The sequence below is a fragment of the Oratosquilla oratoria genome, chromosome 34, assembly GCF_046742065.1.
Source record: "Oratosquilla oratoria isolate Oo_2021 chromosome 34, ASM4674206v1, whole genome shotgun sequence".
NCBI classification, from domain to species: Eukaryota; Metazoa; Arthropoda; class Malacostraca; order Stomatopoda; family Squillidae; genus Oratosquilla; species Oratosquilla oratoria.
The window spans coordinates 28,552,825-28,574,563 of record NC_134810.1 but is presented as its reverse complement, the minus strand read 5'-3'; the positions used below and the strand labels follow the sequence as shown (position 1 = coordinate 28,574,563).

At 41.3% G+C, this 21,739-nt stretch overlaps 1 protein-coding gene across 7 annotated transcripts in view; it reads left to right on the top strand.

The window, feature by feature from the left end:
- The window catches only part of LOC143018152 (uncharacterized), a 322,520-nt gene that overhangs the window by 281,917 nt on the left and 18,864 nt on the right, over positions 1–21,739 (top strand). For all 7 annotated transcript variants that reach the window (XM_076173292.1, XM_076173293.1, XM_076173290.1 and 4 more), the window contains one exon: positions 20,973–21,072. In XM_076173292.1, coding sequence (XP_076029407.1) covers positions 20,973–21,072 — 100 coding nt within the window. The remainder of the gene's footprint in view (positions 1–20,972; positions 21,073–21,739) is intronic.

The following is a 21,739-nucleotide window of genomic DNA, read 5'->3' as shown; positions in this document are numbered from 1 at the left end:
ATTTCATCCCCACATACTCCATTCCCGTTCACCATCCCTCCCTCCCAGTTTTCTTGGCTTCTCCTGGATGATGGGTTATCCTTGCATCTCACCCACTGCCCTGGGTCAGAAGCAATGCAAGTAGACAGAGCAAGTCTACTGCATTTAAGCAGCTGGAACCCCCCCCCTCCCCCTCATGCAGAAAAAGAGAAGACAGGGAGAAATCCCTTCGGGCTGCATCAAAATATCATTCACATCAACTCTTTAATCCCCACATCCCTCACCCACTCCCATGCATCGCAGCATTGTCCATACACCACCATTCTCTATTCACCCTTATCTTCTGTCTTCTCCCATCCACAACAGACAAGCACCCCTTTTACCTCATCCATCCACCTCATCCTTGACAACCCCTCATGTTCACTCTATTCACCTCTGCCTTCCACACCTATTTTACTAATCTTTCTTCACTCATTCTTTCCATATGTCCAAACAATCCCAATACTCTTTCATTGACCCTATCCACCAACTCCTTTTCCATCCCCACTCTCCTCGTTTTTAACTCTGTCCAGTATAGTACCATACATTTCGGCCCCTAAGTATCTAATGCTGTCCAATTCCAGCCATTTTCCCTTAACCTCTTCAATACGAGTCAAATTTTTGTGGGCAGCATTGGATGCTTAATGTACAAAAAAAGGTGACAAAAAGAAACCAAATAACTATAGGCCTATAAGTTTGACTTCAATTGTAGGAAAAATAATGGAAACTATCATCAGAGATGCTATCGAACATCATTTAGAAAGTAACCGTTTGATAAATGATAGCCAGCATGGTTTCAGACGGAAACGTTCTTGCGTGACTAACTTACTAGAATTCTACAACACAGTTATCTCGAATTATGACAAAAGAAACAATATAGATTTAATATATCTAGACTTTGCAAAAGCTTTTGATACCGTCCCACACGAAAGACTACTTACTAAATTAGCTTTGCATGGAATAAGTGGTAGCCTATTAGGTTGGACTAGTAATGGGTTGAATGGTCGAAAACAGAGAGTTGTTTTAAATGGAAAAACTTCTGGATGGAAAAGTGTTGCAAGTGGAGTTCCTCAGGGTTCCGTTCTTGGGCCACTTCTTTTCATAGTATATATAAATGATATAGACCATGGACTAAAATCTACTGTTTCCAAATTTGCTGATGATACAAAACTGTGCGGAGTGGCAAATGATCACTCAAACCAATTAGATATTCAAGAAGATTTAGATCAATTACAGCAATGGTCTGAAAAGTGGCTAATGAAATTTAACACAAGTAAATGCAAGGTAATGCACATAGGTAAAAATAACAGTAAGTACGATTACAAGTTATTTGGTAATTCGTTAACAAAAGTGGATAGTGAAAAAGATCTCGGCGTAATTATCAGTAACGACCTCAAATCATCCAAGCAGTGTATTTCAGCCTCTGAGAAAGCAAATAAGATTCTGGGACTGATTGCGCGATCTTTTGATTTCAAAAGTCCATCACTCATTAACAAGCTATATAAATCGTTAGTTCGTCCACATTTGGAATATGCTGTTTCCGTATGGTCACCGAATCTCATTAAAGACATTGACAGACTGGAAAAAGTACAACGGCGAGCCACAAAACTGATTCCAAATATCAAAAATAAATCATACGAAAATCGACTTAAGCACATGAATCTGTTTTCCCTAAAAAAGCGTAGACTCAGAGGTGACTTGATACAGGTCTTTAAGATTTTAAAGGGAATTGACAACATCAAAAGTGACCAAATTTTCACATTGAATGAGAATCAGACAAGAAACAATGGTCTCAAACTATCCGGAAATAGATTCAATTTGGAAGTAGGTAGAAACAACTTTGCCAACCATGTAGTAAATGAATGGAATAAACTTCCTGCACAGGTAGTGCAATGTAGTTCAGTTCGAAGCTTTAAGAATCAGTTAGATAAATACCTAAGTAAAATGCTGTAATGATTATAATTTATCTTATATTATTTGTTTTTGTTTTGTTATTACTTGTCTGTCTGATTTTCATTTATTTTGTTTTTGTTTTGTTATCATTTGTCTGTCTGATTTTCATTTATTATTAGTTATATGTCAATTTATCATTATTTACTATTTACCTGTTTGTTTATTATTCAACTATACCTATGCATTTATTTATGTATCTTATTTGTTATTTACATTATTATAGTTTGTATTTATTGTTTTATTATGATTTTTTTTTGCATCCGACCTAGATATGGATCAAAAGGTCTCCTGTCGGCATGCTCCGCCTTTGTAATCCTTTGTAATGCATCATGCTACTCACATTATAAAATATAAAGTCACTGCTATATTACTTGTTCTCTTTCACTAAGTTATAATAAACAGAAAATGTGATCAAACCAGTTCACAGAATTCAGGGATCACTCATCTACAATTACAAAATATAATCAAGATGCCGGCATCCTTGTATACCCACTTGTGCCTCACAGTGCCTAGGCATCATCATCAATTTGCTGCCATCCTTTAACGGGGCCGTCGCGCTCGAGAACGAACTTCGTCAATTATGATCGGAATTTTGCGAAATTTGAATATGTTATATATACATATACTGAGATGTTCACCGCCAATTTTCATATCATTTGGTTGAAAAACAATGAAGTAATTAAAAAAAAAAAAAAAATGTTCTGGGTGGCAAATGAAACACCGGAAGCACAGTTCAATATATTGGGAAAAATTAGAAAAAGGCACAAACACACAAAAACATGTGCAGCAGGCGTCAGAGCCACAAGGAGACTGAGGGAACGCCAACATTCCAGCCAAAACTGCCCAAGCCAAGCCTTGGGAGCATCCGATAAAAATGATAAATACAACAACACTACTGAAATTAATACATACAATATCACACTAATATAAATAAAATATACAACATTACAATATAAATATATACACATCGTGCCAACACATCGCTTGGCCCGCGCCCTCGGTGCCCACACCGAGCAACCAAGAAAACTGACCGAGGCAAACAGAATTCAAAACAAGGATAAGCCACACAAACCACACGCACAAGTGGCAGACAAAAGTGTGGCACACATGGATCTTAAAGCACACCCAAAACATTACACAAACATATACATAAATGAATACACAAAACAACATATACAAACAAAAAAAAAAAGGACATAGAACTGGGTAAAGCACAAGAAATATAGTAATTATACAAACACAATGATACAGAAATGAACTGGCGCCAGTTAAAAAAACAAATAGAGCAATTGCCGGACGTCCGGGACATGAAACATTGAAAAATACTAAGTACACATGAAATATACAATAGACATAGGACAATGGGAAGAACAGAACACCGTTGGCAGAAAAATAACAGTTTGTAAATGTAAACAAAGATTACATCCCCCACCACAGGTACGCCAAACCCAATTGAGTCTGCGCCCAAGAAATCACCTAACAATAGTAAGGGCTAGGGGGTACAAAACTTCACAATACAAATACATGCAAGAGGCTCACTCGACCATCAAGGCCTAGCACTTCGTGAACGTAGATGATACGAGTCGCACACATTGGGTAATACACTGGGAACATTGAGTGTTGGGTGAGGTTGGGTAAATGCAGGTATGGGCACCTGCGTCTTTTTAAGCCTGTCAGAATGCCAAATCTCACTAAGACCCGTAGATGGGTCAAAAACCCTGAATTTGTTGAGATGGAGCTGTTCAGTTACCAAAAAGGGACCTGTGAATTTACAATTTAATTTGGACTGGTGGTCCGGCATGCTCCTAAAGACATGATCCCCAACAACGATGTTTACAGGCTTAGCACGACCATGTTGGTGTTTTAACATGTCAGCCTTGGAAACGACAAGTTTGTCCCTAACAGACGCATAAATGTCATGCAGCACATGACCCTGTAGTTTACTATAGTCATCTACATTGTAGAGGGGACGAGCAGGACTGTCGAGCATGTCATATGGGAGTCGTTTCTCTGATCCAAAGACAACATAATGGGGCGTTTTTCCCGTGGAAACATTTATGGTGCTATTGATACAAGCACTAACATGGGGAAGCCAATCCTCCCAAGACTCATGAAAATGACTAGCAAGATGACGTAGGATCTCCAAAATTTTCCTGTTCGTCCTCTCCACAAGACCATTGGACGCCGGATGATAAGCGGTTACGAACGTCTGTTTGATGCTATAACGTGCACAAATGCCTGCCAAAACCTCGTTCTTAAATTCAGCCCCATTATCACTAAGGAGCACCGAAGGAGTGGTGTATGGACACAACACATGGGAAACTAAAGCATGTGCTACAAATGGTGCAGATTTGTAACGTAAGGGAGCTAAGACCACAAAACGACTAAAATGATCCACACATACAAGGACATACACAGAGCCCTGTGTGCTATGAGGCAGTTGCAAAAGGTCTATAGCTACAGTCTGAAAAGGGCGAGAAGTAATAGAGTACTCTAAAATGGGAGCAGTGCTCGTAGAACCTTTGTTCTGGGCACAAGAACTACACCGGGCCACATGAGAGGCAATGTCTAGTCGCATTTTAGGCCAATAATACTTCTTCTGTGCCATAGCCAGAGTTTTGTCACGACCTGGGTGACCAGCCTGAGGGGCATCATGAGCAAGGGACAAAACAACGGGAACTAGAGGCTCAGGGATCACTAGCTGCGCCACATCTTGCTCAAACACTTCCACATTACAAATGAGAACTTCGTCCTGCAGGGAAAATTGGTACAGAGGTACTGGTAAAGCTGGTAAGGTGGAATCATCACCAGACTCCAAAGCATAAATGACAGCAGACCAAACAGGGTCTTCACGCTGAGCTTTTACCAGATCCTGCAGGGAAAAGTTATCAATCACGGTAACAGCAGCAACAGGGATATTCCGTGAAAGTGCATCAGCAACATGATTAGCCCGCCCAGGGACATGCTTTAGGGTTGGATTGAATTCCTCAATCGTGAGGAACCATCTGGCTAGGCGACCTGACAGATTCTTTCCTTGAAAAAGCTGAGTGACAGCAGTGTGGGTCGTGTAGACTGTAATAGGATATCCAAAAATGATATCACGGAAGTGCTTTAAAGCCCACACCACAGCCAGGGCCTCTAAATGAGTAACAGAGTAACGGGACTCAGGCTTGTTAAGAATGCGACTAGCATATGCAATAACATGAGGTCTACATCCATCTACTTGTTGCATGAGTACAGCTCCAATACCTGTACCAGAAGCATCTGTACAAATAGTAAATGGGATACTATAATCAGGGAAAGCCAATACAGGTGCTTCAGTAAGAGCAAGCTTCAAGGAATCAAAACTTGTCTGATGGACATCACGCCACTGGAAGGAAGAGTCCTTCTTGAGAAGGCGAGTGAGAGGGGAAGCAATTGAAGCAAAGCCTTTAATGAATGCACGATAGTATCCTGCAAGTCCAAGGAAGGACCGGACATTTTCAACCGACTTCGGTACAGGGAAGTCTCTGACTGCCTTGATCTTTTCACTAGTGGTATGGATACCATGTTTGTCTACAACATGACCTAGAAACTGGATACTAGCCTTGAAAAAGGAACACTTGGGTAAGTTGAGTTTTAACCCAGCTTCAGCAAACCGTTGCAAGACCATGGACAACTTAGAAAAGTGGCTCTCCACATCTTTGGAAACAAGAATCAAATCATCCAGGTAAACAAAAAATCCATTATCAATTAAGCCATGAAATATAGAGTTAACTAAACGCTGGCAAGTCAAAGGAGCATTCCGCAAACCCATAATCAACCACAGGACAAAAAAAATCCATCTTTCTTAGGCACCAGGAGAAGAGGCGAATTCCACTCGGAGTGGGACTCCTGTACAACACCTTCACTCAACAAATCGTCAACCAAGGACTGGGCTATAAGCCGACGAGAGTGAGGTAACCTGTAAGAGGACGAGTGCCTGGCTGAAGATCAATTCTATGAACCACACGATCCGTAACCCCTAATGGATCACCTGGTAAAGCCAAAGCCCGGTGGGTAACTAGCAGGTCAAGGAGACGAGGCGTCTCTTCAGGAAAATCAGTTTCGCCTACAAATGTGGCAAGCTCGGAAGCTACGCGAGCAGGGTCACGTGTTGGGGGAGACTGTAGAACAGAAGCTGCTATAATAGGCGAATCCTGGAAAGCAGCAACGCGTACCACCTCAAAGGAGCCTAAGTGACTGCCAGGAGAGAGAGAAATAGGAGCACCCGTGACATTGGTTACCATCGCCATGGTAATATGATCCTCACGAATAGTGGAGAGAGTTCCTTCTAGGGCAAGCAGACGAATATGAATAGAGTCAGGCAAAGAGAGAACGTCAGACCCAATTGGGGCACCTGAGACGCGCACTGGAACTCAAACAGAACTTGAAGGTTTAATAAGATGCTCTCCTACAACAACAGCAATGAGCAACAGGGGCAGAGCGCTGAGAAATTGGGACAGGCACACGTGCGGACTGATCAAGCACAGAAGAATCACAAACAGAAACTGGCTTATCCGAAGCAGAGATATCAAAATTGCAGAAAGTCACTACACGGCGACTAGGAGAAATATCTATGCTATGAGCTGTAAGAGCATCAATACCCAGGAGGCAATCACACTTAAGGGCAATGCCAGAGACAACAGCAAAAGTGACATTGAAGACTGTAGCATGCGAGGGAAAATGTAAAGGAAGACAAACTGATCCAAGAACAAGCAAGGGAGAATCTTGCACAGAATGCAAAAGGGAGATTATACAATTCCCATAAAGCAAAGTAAGCCTTTCTACTTAACAGACTACATTCTGCACCAGTATCTACAGTGACTGAAAGAGGCGTATCCCTAGTAAAAAATTGGAAGGTAAGTAATTGAGAAGATTCAACAGCCACAAAAGGAATTATTTGAGACCGAACACTGCTGGTCAACTCTTGGGGTTGGGAAACATCCGCTGGGGAAAATGGGATTGACGAGGCTGGTGAGACGTCTCATCCCTAAGTTTCAAAACCTCGAAACATTGATCAGTCGAATGTTTACACTGACCATGGATATGGCAATAACTGAGTCTACCTGGAGGTTCTACTCTGGAAAGGTCATGCGATTGATTAGAAGAAACAGTAGGTACACTCCTACTAACAGGGGACAGTTTTGACTTGTTTACCTGGTGCCTACGGCGGAAACAAAAATCGCTCGAATGACCAGACCTGTTACAAAAAGTACGCAACAGGGGAGGGGGTGTAACTGTAGATTGAGGGGAACTAGGAGTAGAAACTGTAGACTGAGAGAGCTGAGGAGAACAAGGGACATGACCCTGTTGATGAGCATTGCTAATACACAAAGAACTAGACGGCACTTCTCCCAGTTTACGAGAAAGTTGTGATGCAAAAGACAATAGAGTTTCATCAGGCTTATACTTGAGAGAAGATGCTGCTCGTCTCTCAGAAGGCACCAAAAAAAGGATGTACAAGAGAAATTCTATGATAAGACGAAATCTATCTACAGAAATATTACCATTCTCTACCCAGTCCGACTGGGACAATGACTCGACAGCTTCAACAGCAAGGATACTGGCCTGAGCTTGCGCCCGGCGATAATCAAGAGTGCCCAGTCGGGATACGAGAGTATCAGCCAGTTTGAAGCACCAATGGAACGCACCACCACCAAGAGTATCTGCGAAAAGTTTAAGGAAGTTAGACCTAAAGGTGTCATAATTATAGTTCAGAAGTTTAGGATCTAAACACGAAGCCGAGAGGAGCTCTGAAGCAAGAGAATGTGGTACAATCTGGGACCTCACAAAGGAGATCTGTTCAGGCCCCGTTGAAACATTCGACTGTATGATTGCGTCCTCACATTGACGGATAAATTCAGCCGCCCTATAATGAGGATCTTCCCCAGAAAATTGCACCACAGTTGGATTCTGATGAAGTTATGTTAACCTGTTGGCCATTGGCTCAGATGAGCTTGGCGGACTGAGAAACGAAGGCCTCGATATAGACATGGTGGGAGATGAACGTAAACAATGTGATTTATAGAAACACAAGCATTGACACAAACAATGCAATACATAGAAAAATCACATGGACATGAACGTAAACAATGTGATTTACAAAAACACAAACATTGACACAAACAATGCAATACATAGAAAAATCACATGGACATGAACGTAAACAATGTGATTCACAGAAACACAAGCATTGACACAAACAATGCAATACATACAGGGTGGGGCGCGGAAACTTCCCGATTTGGGGATTGAATTATAAAGTGTTTACACTTCACAATTCTTTATTCTACTTTTATGTCTGTCACACAACATGGGAGATTTACTTTTACACAGTTCTAAAAACAATATCTTTTAAATGTCCACCTCCATTGTCAATACACTGATTCAGACGATTTCGGAAGCTTTGGTCTACTCTCTCTAGCATGGTGAGCAGTATATTGGCTATTTGAGTGCGGATGGCATTCTGTAGGTCTTCCAGGGTCTGTGGACGGTCGTTATAAACCAGGGATTTGAGATAATCCCACAGGAAATAATCACAAGTGGCTAAATCAGGCGAGCGCGCTGGCCAGTTTAAATCGCCTCTCAGGGAAATCAGCGCGCTCGCCTGATTTAGGCCCCTATGATTATTTCCTGTGGGGTTATCTCAAATCCATGGTTTATAATGACCGTCCGTAGACCCTGGAAGACCTACAGAATGCCATCCGCACTCAAATAGCCAATATACCGCTCACCATGCTAGAGAGAGTAGACCAAAGCTTCCGAAATCGTCTGAATCAGTGTATTGACAATGGAGGTGGACATTTAAAAGATATTGTTTTTAGAACTGAGTAAACGTAAATCTCCCATGTTGTGTGACAGACATAAAAGTAGAATAAAGAATTGTGAAGTGTAAACACTTCATAATTCAATCCCCAAATCGGGAAGTTTCCGCGCCCCACCCTGTAGAAAAATCACATGGATATGAACGTAAACAATGTGATTCACAGAAACACAAGCATTGACACAAACAATGCAATACATAGAAAAATCACATGGACATGAACGTAAACAATGTGATTCACAGAAACACAAGCATTGACACAAACAATGCAATACATAGAAAAATCACATGGACATGAACGTAAACAATGTGATTCACAGAAACACAAGCATTGACACAAACAATACAATACATAGAAAAATCACATGGACATGAACATAAACAATGTGATTCACAGAAATACAAGCATTGACACAAACAATGCAATACATAGAAAAATCACATGGACGTAAGAAAAATTATATACTTCATACAAACATAAGCATTGCAAAACAGAAACAATGCGATACATATATCAATAATGTACAATAGAGCACAATACGTAAGTATACACATACGTCACAGGCAACGAGAGTCTAAACATTCCGTGGTAACATTTCAAATGTACACAAATGACGTCACCAAAAAAAACATGGCCGCTGTCTGGGACGCCAACCAACAACCAGTCTTCACAGATTTGTTGCTTCCCGAGAAACAATTATGGCTGTCCAATTCACCATCCAGGCACAAATTACCGCTGAGGATACCCACAAGAAAACAAGGGCAGACGACCATGACGTCCGGGAAGAGCAGGAACAAAAAAATCACCTGACGGCAAATGGCCTGCGCCGAAATACAACTGAAGTCACTGTGTCCAGAGCACTATAATGTCTATTTGTAGTTAAATTCACTGAAAATACCTGGCTGGAATGGAAAAATGGGGAGAAAAACACAACACAACACAAAACTGGCCGGCAATTCAAAAACACATGAATCTAGTCTTGATACGTAAATAAACACAAGAACTGTTAATACCGCTGCCACCATATATGTTCTGGGTGGCAAATGAAACACCGGAAGCACAGTTCAATATATTGGGAAAAACTAGAGAAAGGCACGAACACACAAAAACACGTGCAGCAGCCGTCAGAGCCACAAGGAGACTGAGGGAACACCAACATTCCCACCAAAACTGCCCAAGCCAAGCCTTGGGGGCATCCGATAAAAATGATAAATACAACAACACTACTGAAATTCAAATCAAATCAGCCATCCTGAGTCCACTGCTGAACAAAGGCCTCCTTCATAGCATTCCATGATTCACACGACCGTGCCACCCTCTGCCACGTCACTCCCGCAAACCTCTCGATCTCGTCTCTCCACTTTCTGTCTGGTCTCCCTCTTCCACGCTTCCTATCTCGCGGCGTCCAGTCAGTAACACACTTGCTCCATCGCTCATCAGTCGTTCGCACCAACTTACCTGCCCAATTCCACTTCCTCTCTTTTACTGCTTCCACAATATCTTTCACTCTAGTCTGCTCTCTCACCCAACTTGCTCTCTTTCGGTCTCACCCATCATTGATCTCTCCATTCTCCTCTGTGCAGTCCTTAGCTTTGTTTCCATCGCCCTCGTCAGCTTCCAAGTCTCACATCCGTAGATTATTGCTGGTTGTTGTTGTTGTCGTTCCCTAGACTGTCTGTCTGAGCAGTCCCGTCTCCCCAAGGAATGCCATAGCCGAAACTGGGTTTTCCCACAAATCCTTTATAGAGCATGTGTTGTATTGTTTGCGTGCATGATTGTGTATAATGCAGTCTTCCATTATGTGTTGTATGGTATGGGGTGAAGTGTTACATCCTGGGCAGCTGTTCACAATGCCGTCATCCAGCCTCTTCTGGTAGCTTAGAAGTGCTGGGTGGTGACCGCACCGCAGTCTGGCCAAGTGGACTCTGTCCTTTCGTGGGAGAGAGGATTAAGAAGAGTGGATATCAGGGGGTCTGGCATGCAGCAGTGTGTTGTCTTTCAGTGTGTTAATGGAGTGGTGAGTGATATGATTATGAATATGTTTCCAGAGGCTGGTATTTGGTGGTTGTGGAGGAAGAGAAGAGAGTATCTGTGCGTGATAAAGGTCTTTGGGTGTTGTTTTAATGTTTCTTTGTGTGGGTGTTCTGCTATGTAGTGTAGCGGGTGTAATGTGTTTGTGGTGGCTGCGGCAAGTGTTTGTGTGCCTCTCATGTCAAGGTGGTCCTTGACTTTGAGGACTTTTGTTTCATGGTGTAAATGGTCTGTAGGTGTTGTATTTGTGCAGCCTGTAATTGTTTTTAGGGCTTTGTTTTGTATGATTTGAAGGGTGTTGTGGTGTGTCTCACTGAGATTAGGAGCCCATGCAGGACTCGCATAATTCAACACTGAGCGTATGCATTGTTTGTATGTTGTTATATTAGTTTCTTTGTTTTGTCCAAATGTTGTTCCAGTGATTGACTTAAGTGCGTTAAGTCTAGGTGTGCATTTGTTTTTTATGTTTGTGATATGTTGTTTGAAAGACATGGATGTATCGTATGTTACACCAAGAATTTTCGGTGTGTTTGTGTGTGGTATTAGAGTGTTGTTGATGTAGAGATGAGGTATGTATTTGTGTTCTTTTGTCCAGTTTGTGAGAAGTGTTGCTGTAGATTTGGTTGGAGCTATTTTGAGTCTGTTTGTGATGAACCATGTGTTGAGTGTGTCAAGGTATGGCTGGATTATTTCTGCAGCCTTGTCTGTGTTACGATGTGTGCATGTGATTGTTATGTCGTCTGCGTAGGAAGAGATTTGTATTTCTGAGGTGTCTGGCGTGGGTAAGTCATGCATGTATAGATTAAATAGTGTGGGGGATAGAACTGAGCCCTGTGGTACTCCGTTCTTAATGTTTCTGATGTGCGATGATTGGCCATTATATGACACGTAAGCATTCCTACCTGCCAGATAATTGGCCAGCCATCTTTTGGTGTTATTGTGCATGTCTGTGTTATATATTTTATTTGTTAGGTTGTGGCGGGGGATAGCATCAAAAGCTTTACTAATGTCTAATGTTATAAGAAGTGTTCTTTGGTCGGGCCTATCTGAATTGATGCCATCTAAAATTCTTTGTGTGAGGTTTGTCAGAAGAGTGTTTGTGGAGTGTAGTGGCCTAAAACCATGTTGTGAGTCAGCAAGGGGAATATGTGGTGTGACAAATTTAAGTATTAGGCGTTCAATGACTTTAGAGGGGGTGCAGAGAAGTGTGATTGGGCGGTGCGATGTTGGGATTGTTGGGTCTTTGTTCGGTTTTGGAATGGTGATTATTTTACCATGCTTCCAGATGTCAGGTATAGTGTTGTGTGAATAGCTGTAGTTTGCAATGTTTGTGAGTGCGTGTATACCTTGTGGTCCAATGTGTTTTAGGTGGATGTTGCTTATGTTATCAGGGCCACAGGCAGATGAGTGCTTGAGACTATGTATTATGAGTTTTGTCTGACTGTCTATGAAGGGTATATAGTCTGAGTCTGTGGGAAAGTCTTTCTTACGTCGAATGGTGCGTCGGTCGTCAGGGTGAGAAGTGAGATGGCTTGTCTGTGCAAAATGACGTATGAGTGCGTTTGCTTGTTGTCTGTTTGAGGGTAGATTATCTGTTGTTGTGATTATTGCTGTGTGAGAGCATGTAGTGTTACTGTTGGATAGTGTAATGCTGTTGAGTGTTTTGTACAATTTGCTGGTGTTTGTTTTGTGATCAAGTGTATTGATAAAGTTTTGCCAATTTTGTGTTTTTTGTTCATGTATTTTATTGGCAATCACAGTGTTTAGTGTTTGTATTTGGTCTGCTATGTTTTGAGGGATAGGTGTGGGGGTACCGTGTTTAAGTGTGTCACGTTGTCTGATGAGGCTTTGGATTTCAGGTGTGAAGTTGGGGTTGTGTGATTTTCTGTTGCCTCTAGGGATGTATCTCTTGTCTGCATTTTGTATGATTGTATTAAAAGTGTGCACAGCATTGTTTATGTTTGTGATTGGTGTACTGTTAAGTGTTTCAAAATGTTGTTCTGTCTCTTCAATAAAAGCTTCCCAGTTAGCTCTCTTGTAATTGGTGTAAGTGTGTCTGTGGCCAACTGGGGTGCATCTTGTTTTGGTGGTGATGATGATTGGAAGGTGGTCAGAGCCAAGGGTTCCGACCACTCTCCATGATGTTGTTGGGGTTAGGCAGGGGGAGCAAAAGGTGATATCAGGAGAGGAGGGAGTGTAGAGGGCTTGGTGTGGGATATGTGTATGATAATGTGTGTTGTTCATGATAGTCAATGAGTCAAACTGAGTCTGTATATCAAGCCCTCTGTCTGTGTCAGGGTTGTCAACATACCAGGCAGACGACTTGGCGTTGAAGTCTCCACCAATGATCAGGTTGGGGATTGAGGCTAGTTGGCTAAAATGAGGCCTGAAGGTGTCTGGAAATGTGGGGGATGATTGGGGGGAAATGTACATGTTAACTATTGTCAGTGTTGATTTGTTGCCTGTGTGGATTCGAATGGATTGGATTTCTGTTGTGTTATCTGTGGTAGGGAGGAGAATTTTGGTTGTGGCACTTGTCTTGTCTGATGGTGGTGTAATTATGAAATGATGGTGTTCTGTGTGAGTGTCTTAGTTTTGTTTCTTGTAAAATCGCAATGTGTATGCTGTGTTGTTTAAGAAAGTGTTCAAGTTCATGTTTTTTCGTGTTAATACCGTCAATGTTGTGTTGTAATATGTTGATGTTGTGTGTTATGTATGTGTTGTATGTTGCCGTTTGGGGTTGAGGTTGGGGTGGTAGTGGGGAAGGTGTAGGATCTGGGTCAGAGGGTGGGAGATCTGGGTCAGATCGGGGACAAAGGAAGGGGAGTACTAATCGGGGGTAAGGGCAGAGGGAAATTGGGAGTGGGTGAGGGTGCTGGCTGTGGTTGGGGAGGTGGGAGTGGGGTTACTGGAGGGCAGGTAGAACATGTCCAAGTGTTTGTGTATTGGTTTGTGTCAGCAAGTGTTGTACAAGTGAGGTGGGCCCAGTTTTTGCACATATTGCACTGAACTGAGCCCTTTGTCTGTCTGCTCGAAGTAATGAGTTTAGAGCATGTTGGGCATGTGTATTTTGTGGTGGGCCCAGGATTGCTCTCTACATCTCCAGCTAAAAGTAGAAGAAGAGGGGTGATCGCCGGAAAATCACCCCTCGGTGCAGAAAAAATGTAATATTGCATGTTGGGAAAAAGGATTGTGGTACTCCCCAAGGTAGGCGTAGCTCCTCTTGGGGATCGGTGCCACCTGCGTAGAGCCGGTGGCCAGGGTAGTTGCTGCCGTTCGGCCCCCAACTCTTGGGGTTGGGGGGGTCGCCGATTAAATGAAGCGACCTTGCTGTGGATGTACTGTGTCTTGCGACACTGCTTCTGACCCAGGGCGGTGGGCAGGGTGCAGGGATGACCCGTCATCCAGGAGGTGCTCAGATGAGAGGAAGGGTGGGAGGGGTGTGGAGGGTATTTAGGGATGAAATGGGTGGGAGTGTTTTTATGCCTTTCCCTTTTTGGCTACCTCCCTTGGAAGGGGGGAAAAGCCTTGGTATATGTATGTACCAAACATTTTCCAACCAATTGTGATGCGTCTTTTTATCTCATTATCATGGTCTTTCGTCACCTTCACCATCTGACCTAAATAACTATACTCTTCAACCTCCTCAAGCCTCTCATCATCAATTACAATCTCTTTACTTTGAACTTTCGTGTTGAACATTACTTTGGTTTTACTCTTATTCATTTTTAAACCTACTTTGATACTTTCTTTGTTTAGATCGCTCAGCATATCTTGCAAGTCGTCTGCTCTTTCTGAAATAAGAATGATGTCATCTGCAAATCTTAGGTGGTTCAAATATTCGCCATTAATCTTCAAACCTTTCTTTTCCCAACTCAATCTTCTGAAAATATCTTCTAAACAAGCTGTAAATAGTTTGGGTGAAATTGTATCGCCTTGCCGTACTCCTTTCTCGATTTTGATCTTTTCTGTGTCTTTATGTAGTCGAATTATAGCGGTACCTTTCGAATAAATCTTTTCTAAAACTCTTACGATCTGTTCGTTTGTACCCTGTTTGCGTAGCGAGTTTAGTATTGCTATTTGTTCTACTGAATCAAAGGCCTCGTAATCTACAAAAGCTAAACACAGAGGTATATTATATTCTGTCGTTTTCTCGATTAGTTGGTTTATCGCCTGCAAATGGTCTAGAGTTGAATATCCGCTTCTAAAGCCTGCCTGTTCTCTCGTTTGGTTTCCATCTAAAACTTGACTCAGTCCATTTGTGAGGATCTTGGAGAATACTTTATATACGTTTGATAGCAAGCTAATCAGTCGATAGTTACTAAGGTCCTTCTGTTCTCCTTTTTTATGAAGCAAAATCACTATAGCATTGCACCACGCATCCGGAATGCTTTCTTGAAGTAAGCACTGGGTGTACAACTCAGCTAATTTAATATGAACTAATTTACCAGCGTCTTTCAATAGATCTATTGATATACCATCTTCCCCAGGTGCTTTTCCTCTTTTCATAGTTTTTAGAGCATTTTCTACTTCTTCCTTTGTAATGTCTGGTACACTACTAACGTCTACACATGAATTTACTGACTCAACTACGGCCTTCGAAGAGTAAAGCTCTTGGTAAAATTCTTCTACTCTTTTTACCATTTTGTCTCTACATTTAATTATTTCTCCATTTCTATCTTTCAAACATATCATTTGCTGTCTTCCTAAAGCATGTTTACACTCGGTCATTTTAATACTTTTACCTTTCCGAATAGTTTCTTCTATTTCGTCCATGTTTCTCTTTCTTTTCTCTAATCTCTGCCTTTTGTTGATAAGCTTGTTTAGTTCTACTCTTTCTATTTCGTCTCTACTGCTTTTAATCTGCATGTTCCTTCTTCTTTTAATTAGGTCATTTGTAGCTTTGGAGTATTTGTTTTCTCTAATGTTTTTTGTACTTCCTACTTTCTCTGCTGATTCCTTAATGATATTCACTAAATTCACATTGATATCTTCCACGCCGTCCTCGTTAGTTCTTAGAGCTTCGAATCTATTTTTAATATCTAACTGAAATATCTTTTTATTATCCTTAACCTTTACAAGGCTTATTTTCCTTTTTAAAACTAGTTTATTTCTCTCGGCTCTGAAGTTGAATTTAGCTGTGCATCCTACCATTCTATGGTCACTCCCTATGTTGACTTTATTTATCACCGTAACATTGCTAACGCTTTTGCTCTCATCTCCTAATATGAAGTCTATTTCGTTTTTTGTTGTTCCATTTGGACTTCTCCACGTCCATTTACGACCTACACGCTTTTGGAAGAAAGTGTTCATTATCCCCATATTGTAGTTCTCTGCAAAATTGACTAACATCTCACCTCTGTCATTTCTTTCACCTACTCCAAACTTCCCAATGCACGTCTCATCTCCCATCTTCTTCCCTACTTTAGCATTAAAGTCTCCTATTACCAAAGTGTACTTACTTTTTTCTTGATCCATTACTTGACTTAAATCATCATAGAAGGACTCAATTTCCTCGTCTGAACTCTGTGAAGTTGGTGCATAGCCCTGAACTATTTTTAGAGTGTACCTTTTACAAAGCCTAATGACAATCCAAGCTACCCTGTCCGATAAACTACTGAATTTGATTACGTTACCCGCAACCTCTCGGTTGATCAAGAATCCTTCTCCACTAGATCTTTCTTTGCCCTTACCTCTATAGTAGAACAGGTGGTGACCATCTTGTAATTGTACTAGCTTTTCTTCCGTTCTTCGGACTTCGCTCAGTCCTACGATGTCCCATTTGATGTTGTCTAGTTCTTCCATTAAACTCTCCAGTCTGTGGTCTTCTGAGAGACTTCTTACGTTGTAAGTATAGATCTTCATTCTCTTCATGTTCTTTAATGTCCAAGACTTGGATCTGCTTGGACAGTGCTTACTCACATTCGGTGGCACACTGCCCGTAAGCACACGAGGCAATGCAGTTGGACCTTTAGGTGACGATGATCCAACAGGAACGCCCGGTTTTCTTTTTATTGTGCTATTCATATTCATGTTGGCTATGAAGGGTGGTTGGCAGTAATCTCACCTCCTTGCCAACTGGTTTCTGGTGAGATATTTCTCTGGTGTCACCTTATTCATTATATTCGGTGAAGCCCTATTACTATAGGGTACCCAATGGTCCACGCCGTCATTATGACGGTACCCCATATATCTATGAGGAATTTCCCTGTTTGCCATCAGGGATGTGTCAGTTAGCAGTGGGTCCTGCAACTGTGTGTTTGAGCTGCTCTTTGTCTGATCTTTCCTACAAAACCTGTTCGATATGGGTGACCCTGCAGAGATTTCCTCTCTATCGACATAGCTTTTGTAATCATAAAGATTCTTAAGCCTATCCACCACGTCAAGGTGTCAACTCTCGGATAGGCTACTGAAATTAATACATACAATATCACACTAATATAAATAAAATATACAACATTACAATATAAATATATACACATCGTGCCAACAAAAAAAAAAAAAGAAATTTAATTACAAACTTTCTATCTCCTCATTTATCCATTGACTGAGCATGCTGAAAAAATACCACAAATGCTCTATAGCAATACCTAAATAATTATTGTACAGTTTTTGGAATTTCCTCTTAGTTTAGGAGAAAGATTTTTTTTTTTTTTATATATACATAAAATAAATATATCGACTTCCATCATAGAAAATAAAAAATGCCACAAAAACAAAATTGCAAATTTATTCAGCTTTCAAATTATCCAAACCCCATTAAAATCGGCCAAGTAGTTATGGAGGAGATAGAAAAAATGTAGAGAAAAGTGTAATTTTGAGATATTGAGCTTTGAAGTTCAAAATACATTTCCCTGCATTTTTTATATATTTCATTTAGATTTTCTCTGCGCCAATCTTCAAGCATTCTATGTCATTCACATGTTATTATAAAGTGTAGCTGGTACCTGGTCCCCCCTTTTATGAGGTATTAGCAGCTCAGAAGGCGAGGGTTTCAGGAGGCACCACCTCCCTCATTGTCGCTAGGTTCACTTACTAGAAAGCTCCCGGGTGGAAATCGGAGCTGAACGATAGTTTTCTCTTCCTCTTTCTGGTCTTTGGTATCCCTTTCCGTTCTGTGTCTTTGTCTTGTTCCTCAAGTGCTTTTGTAATGATGGGATTGACCCCAAGTGAGAAAGAAGATTATATGTCCTTCCAAAGTTAAGATCAATGACAGTCGCTCTTGTGATGAAAAGCACTAGGAGCATTTCAGTTGAAGAGGCACATGATGGTACGTCACGCATGCTCGATGTTTGCGGTGATGTCATTTGAGAAAAGAGGAGTGCGATAACGCAGTTAGCGTAGCGAGCCCGTGTATACACCACATTAACCACATCACCACATTCCCATTCTATGAGTCATCTCCAGTAATAACCGAGGCAGAAGTACACTCTCAATAATTTGATTCAGTTTCGTAGCTCTTTCATGAAATGCACATTTCTTCTTCGAATGTTTAGGCATTCTTGAAATGATTATAGCTTCAAATAAAAGTTCTCCAAGGAGCGACAATTCGCTTTCTCCGCCTACTCACAATAATTCTCTCGGTCTACTCACGAGTGCGAAGTGCTTTCCCCACGTGTAGGACAAGTTTCCAGATAGTCTTTATTAGTGAATAACAAAATACATCGCATTTGTGCCATTTTCATTGCAATGAAATAACTTAGTCGAACATATGTGCAGCAAAGGTGTACTGGGAAGTGTGGGGGGGGCGTCAGAAAAATAGTCATAACTCCTTTATTTTTTTTATTTCACTGAAGTATTTCAGGACTGGCTTGCCAAAGGGCACTAGATGACAGGGGTTTTTTTTTTTTTTTTTTTTTTTTTTTTTTTTTTTTTTTTTTTTTTCTCCCTGAAATTCATTGCGACGCCCCCCTTAACATACATACATACATACACTAAAGGGTTTTTTCCCCCTTCTAAGGGAAGTAGCCAAAAAAAAACAAAGGCATAAAAACCACTCCCACCCATTCCATCCCTGTCACACTCCACTCCCCTGCACTGTCTTCCCTTCCTCTTTATCTTGGCACCTGGATGACAGATCATCCCTGCATCTCGCCCACTGCCCTGAATCTGAAGCAGTGTCACAAGACACAGCACATCCACAGAAAGGCTGCTTCATTAAATCGGCAACCCCCATCTCCGTCCCCTCATGCAGAAAAGGAGAAGACTGTGAGAAAACCCTTCAGGCTGTGTCAAATTATTTCTCACACATACTCCACCCCCCATCCCTCAGCCATTCCACCTCATGCATCACATCATCTTCTATATACAACCATTCTTCATTCACCCCTTCATCTTTCCTCTCCCATCCTTCCTCAACAGACATTTCCCTTCTTTCCCAAAGCCCCTTTTACCCCATCACCTCATCCAACCCAGGTCAACCCCTCATGTTCACTCCTTCCACCTCTGCCTTCCACACCTCTTTTACTAGTCCTTCTTCACTCATTCTTCCACATGTCCAAATCATCCCAATACTCTTTCATCAACTGGATGGAGGACTTCCTACATGGAAGAAAAATTTTAGTAGTGCTCAGAGACAAATATTCAAAATGGGAAGAAATGAGTAGTGGCGTCCTACAGGGGTCAGTACTAGCTCCAATAATGTTTGCTATATACATAAATGACATGGACGAAGGTATTGAAAGTTACTTGAACTGCTTTGCGGATGATGCAAAGTTATTAAAGAGAATAAATTCAGAGTGGAGCAAGAGATGGGAAGTAGAATTCAACATCAAAAAGTGCAGTATAGCCTAATTGAATTTGGGAAAAGCAAGAATAGAATATCAGGACAGTATAAAATTGATGGAAAAAAGTAAAGAAAGTAAATTCTGAAAGGGACCTAGGAGTAATCATCACCAAAGACATGTCACCAGATAAACATACAAATAAAATATTCAGAGAAACATACAATTTGTTGAGATCAATAAAGGTGGCCTGTAAATATCTGGATAAGGAAATAATTAAGAAAATATTACAAACATTGATAAGGCCAGAACTGGAATATGCAGCACAGATATGGTCACCCAATACAAAAAAGAATATAAGAAAATTAGAATACAAAGAGCAACGACAAAGATGGCCCCAACACTTTTATCCTGACATATGAATAAAGACTGGCTGAACTTGAATTGCCAACCCTGGAACAGAGAATGAGGGGACCTACTAACCATCTACAGAATTATGAATTGAAAAGAACGCCTTGATAGAGAGGACTTATTAAAGTGGGACAGAGGAAAAACAAAAGGACATGCAATGAAACTCAAAAAGGATAACTACAGAAAAGACCTGAAAAAGAACAGCTTCCTACACAGAGTGATAGATATATGGAACAAATTGGGTGAAAGAATAGTGTTTGCAAACACAATACAAGAATTTAAGAACCAAGCTTGATCTTGTGAGATACAAAAACGGGTCACCATGAGTATAGCTCCCCTTCCCGTATAATACAACTAGGTAAATACAATCTCCTCTTAGCAGCCATTCCCAAATGTCTATTTCTCTTTACACTTTTTAATCCCCCAAAGGCATTTACTTGCTCTGATCCTGCCACAAGCTCAGTGTCATCAGCAAACAACAATTGGTTTATATCCCAGTTGTCTCCATTTTCTTTTGCAAATTTTTTAAAATTTTGTAATAAACTGGTGTCTTTTTATTTTGTTTTGTTTCTCCCATATTTGATGTGGCTTTTTAATTGAATATGCAAACGGATGGCAGTTTTCTGATTGGCAATATTCCTACCGCCCTGGGAAAGTTGCTTGGGTTAGGGAGGCACAGTTTGGAGTGGATTGGGAGGAAGGGATTTTGCCATGTAATGAAGTTGTGGTTTTGGTTGTTAAGCCCTGCTGTTGAGGGGCTCCATGAAGTTGTATTTTACTCTGACCTGAGCTTTATGCAGGGGATAGGGATGACCTTCCATGCAGAAGGATCTAAAATAGGATGGACAACTAAAGTGTTTTTGGATGGGTGTAGGATAGGTGAAGGGTGGATGTGTACTTTGACTTGGCCACCCACTTTGTAATGGGGAAAGGGCCAGTTGGTATATATATATTTATGTATATAATGAAAGTTCTTTTCTTATTGTTTAAGGGACCAGGCAAATCTTTGGATCAACGTGATGGGTACCGAAGAGGACGTGGAGGCTATACTCATCAGGGTGGAAGAGGAGGCTACAACAATAATTATCATGGTAAGCCCCCCCAGTTTTCAAAATAGTTTATCCATTTGCAAACAGTGTTTTTGGTATTATTCATGTGTTAATGCAGGTTGTTTAAAATTTCAGTCACTATACTGAGTGTAGTGGCTAACAGCCTGTCAAGCTTGAGGAAGAGAAATGAATGATATTTTGCCACAGCCTACAGGGATTTATCTTTTTCTACATGAGGGTATGGAGAGGGGTTGTCACTGATTGATTAAGCAGGTCCTGGATGATTGGTCATCCCCACATCCTGCCCACTACCCTGGGTCAGAATCAATGTAGTAAGACACAGCAACACCCATTCTCTGTACCCTCATGCAGAAAAAGAGAAATCCCTTCAGGCTCTGTCAAAATATCATTCATACATGAGGGGATTTCTCATTTTCTGCATGAGGGTACAGAGAGAGGGTGTTCCTGATTGATGAAGTGGCCTATCTGTGGATGTTTTGTGTCTTGCTACATTGTTTCTGACCCAGGGCAGTGAGCAGGATGTTGGGATGACCCTTCATCCAGGAGCCAAGAAAAGAGGTAGGGAGGGGTGGTGAATGGGAGTGTATGTGGGGATGAAATGGGTGGGAGTGGATTTACGCCTTTGACTTTGGCAATCTCCCACAAAAAGGGTGGGGGGCATTGGTATAAGTATGTATTTGTTTTATTC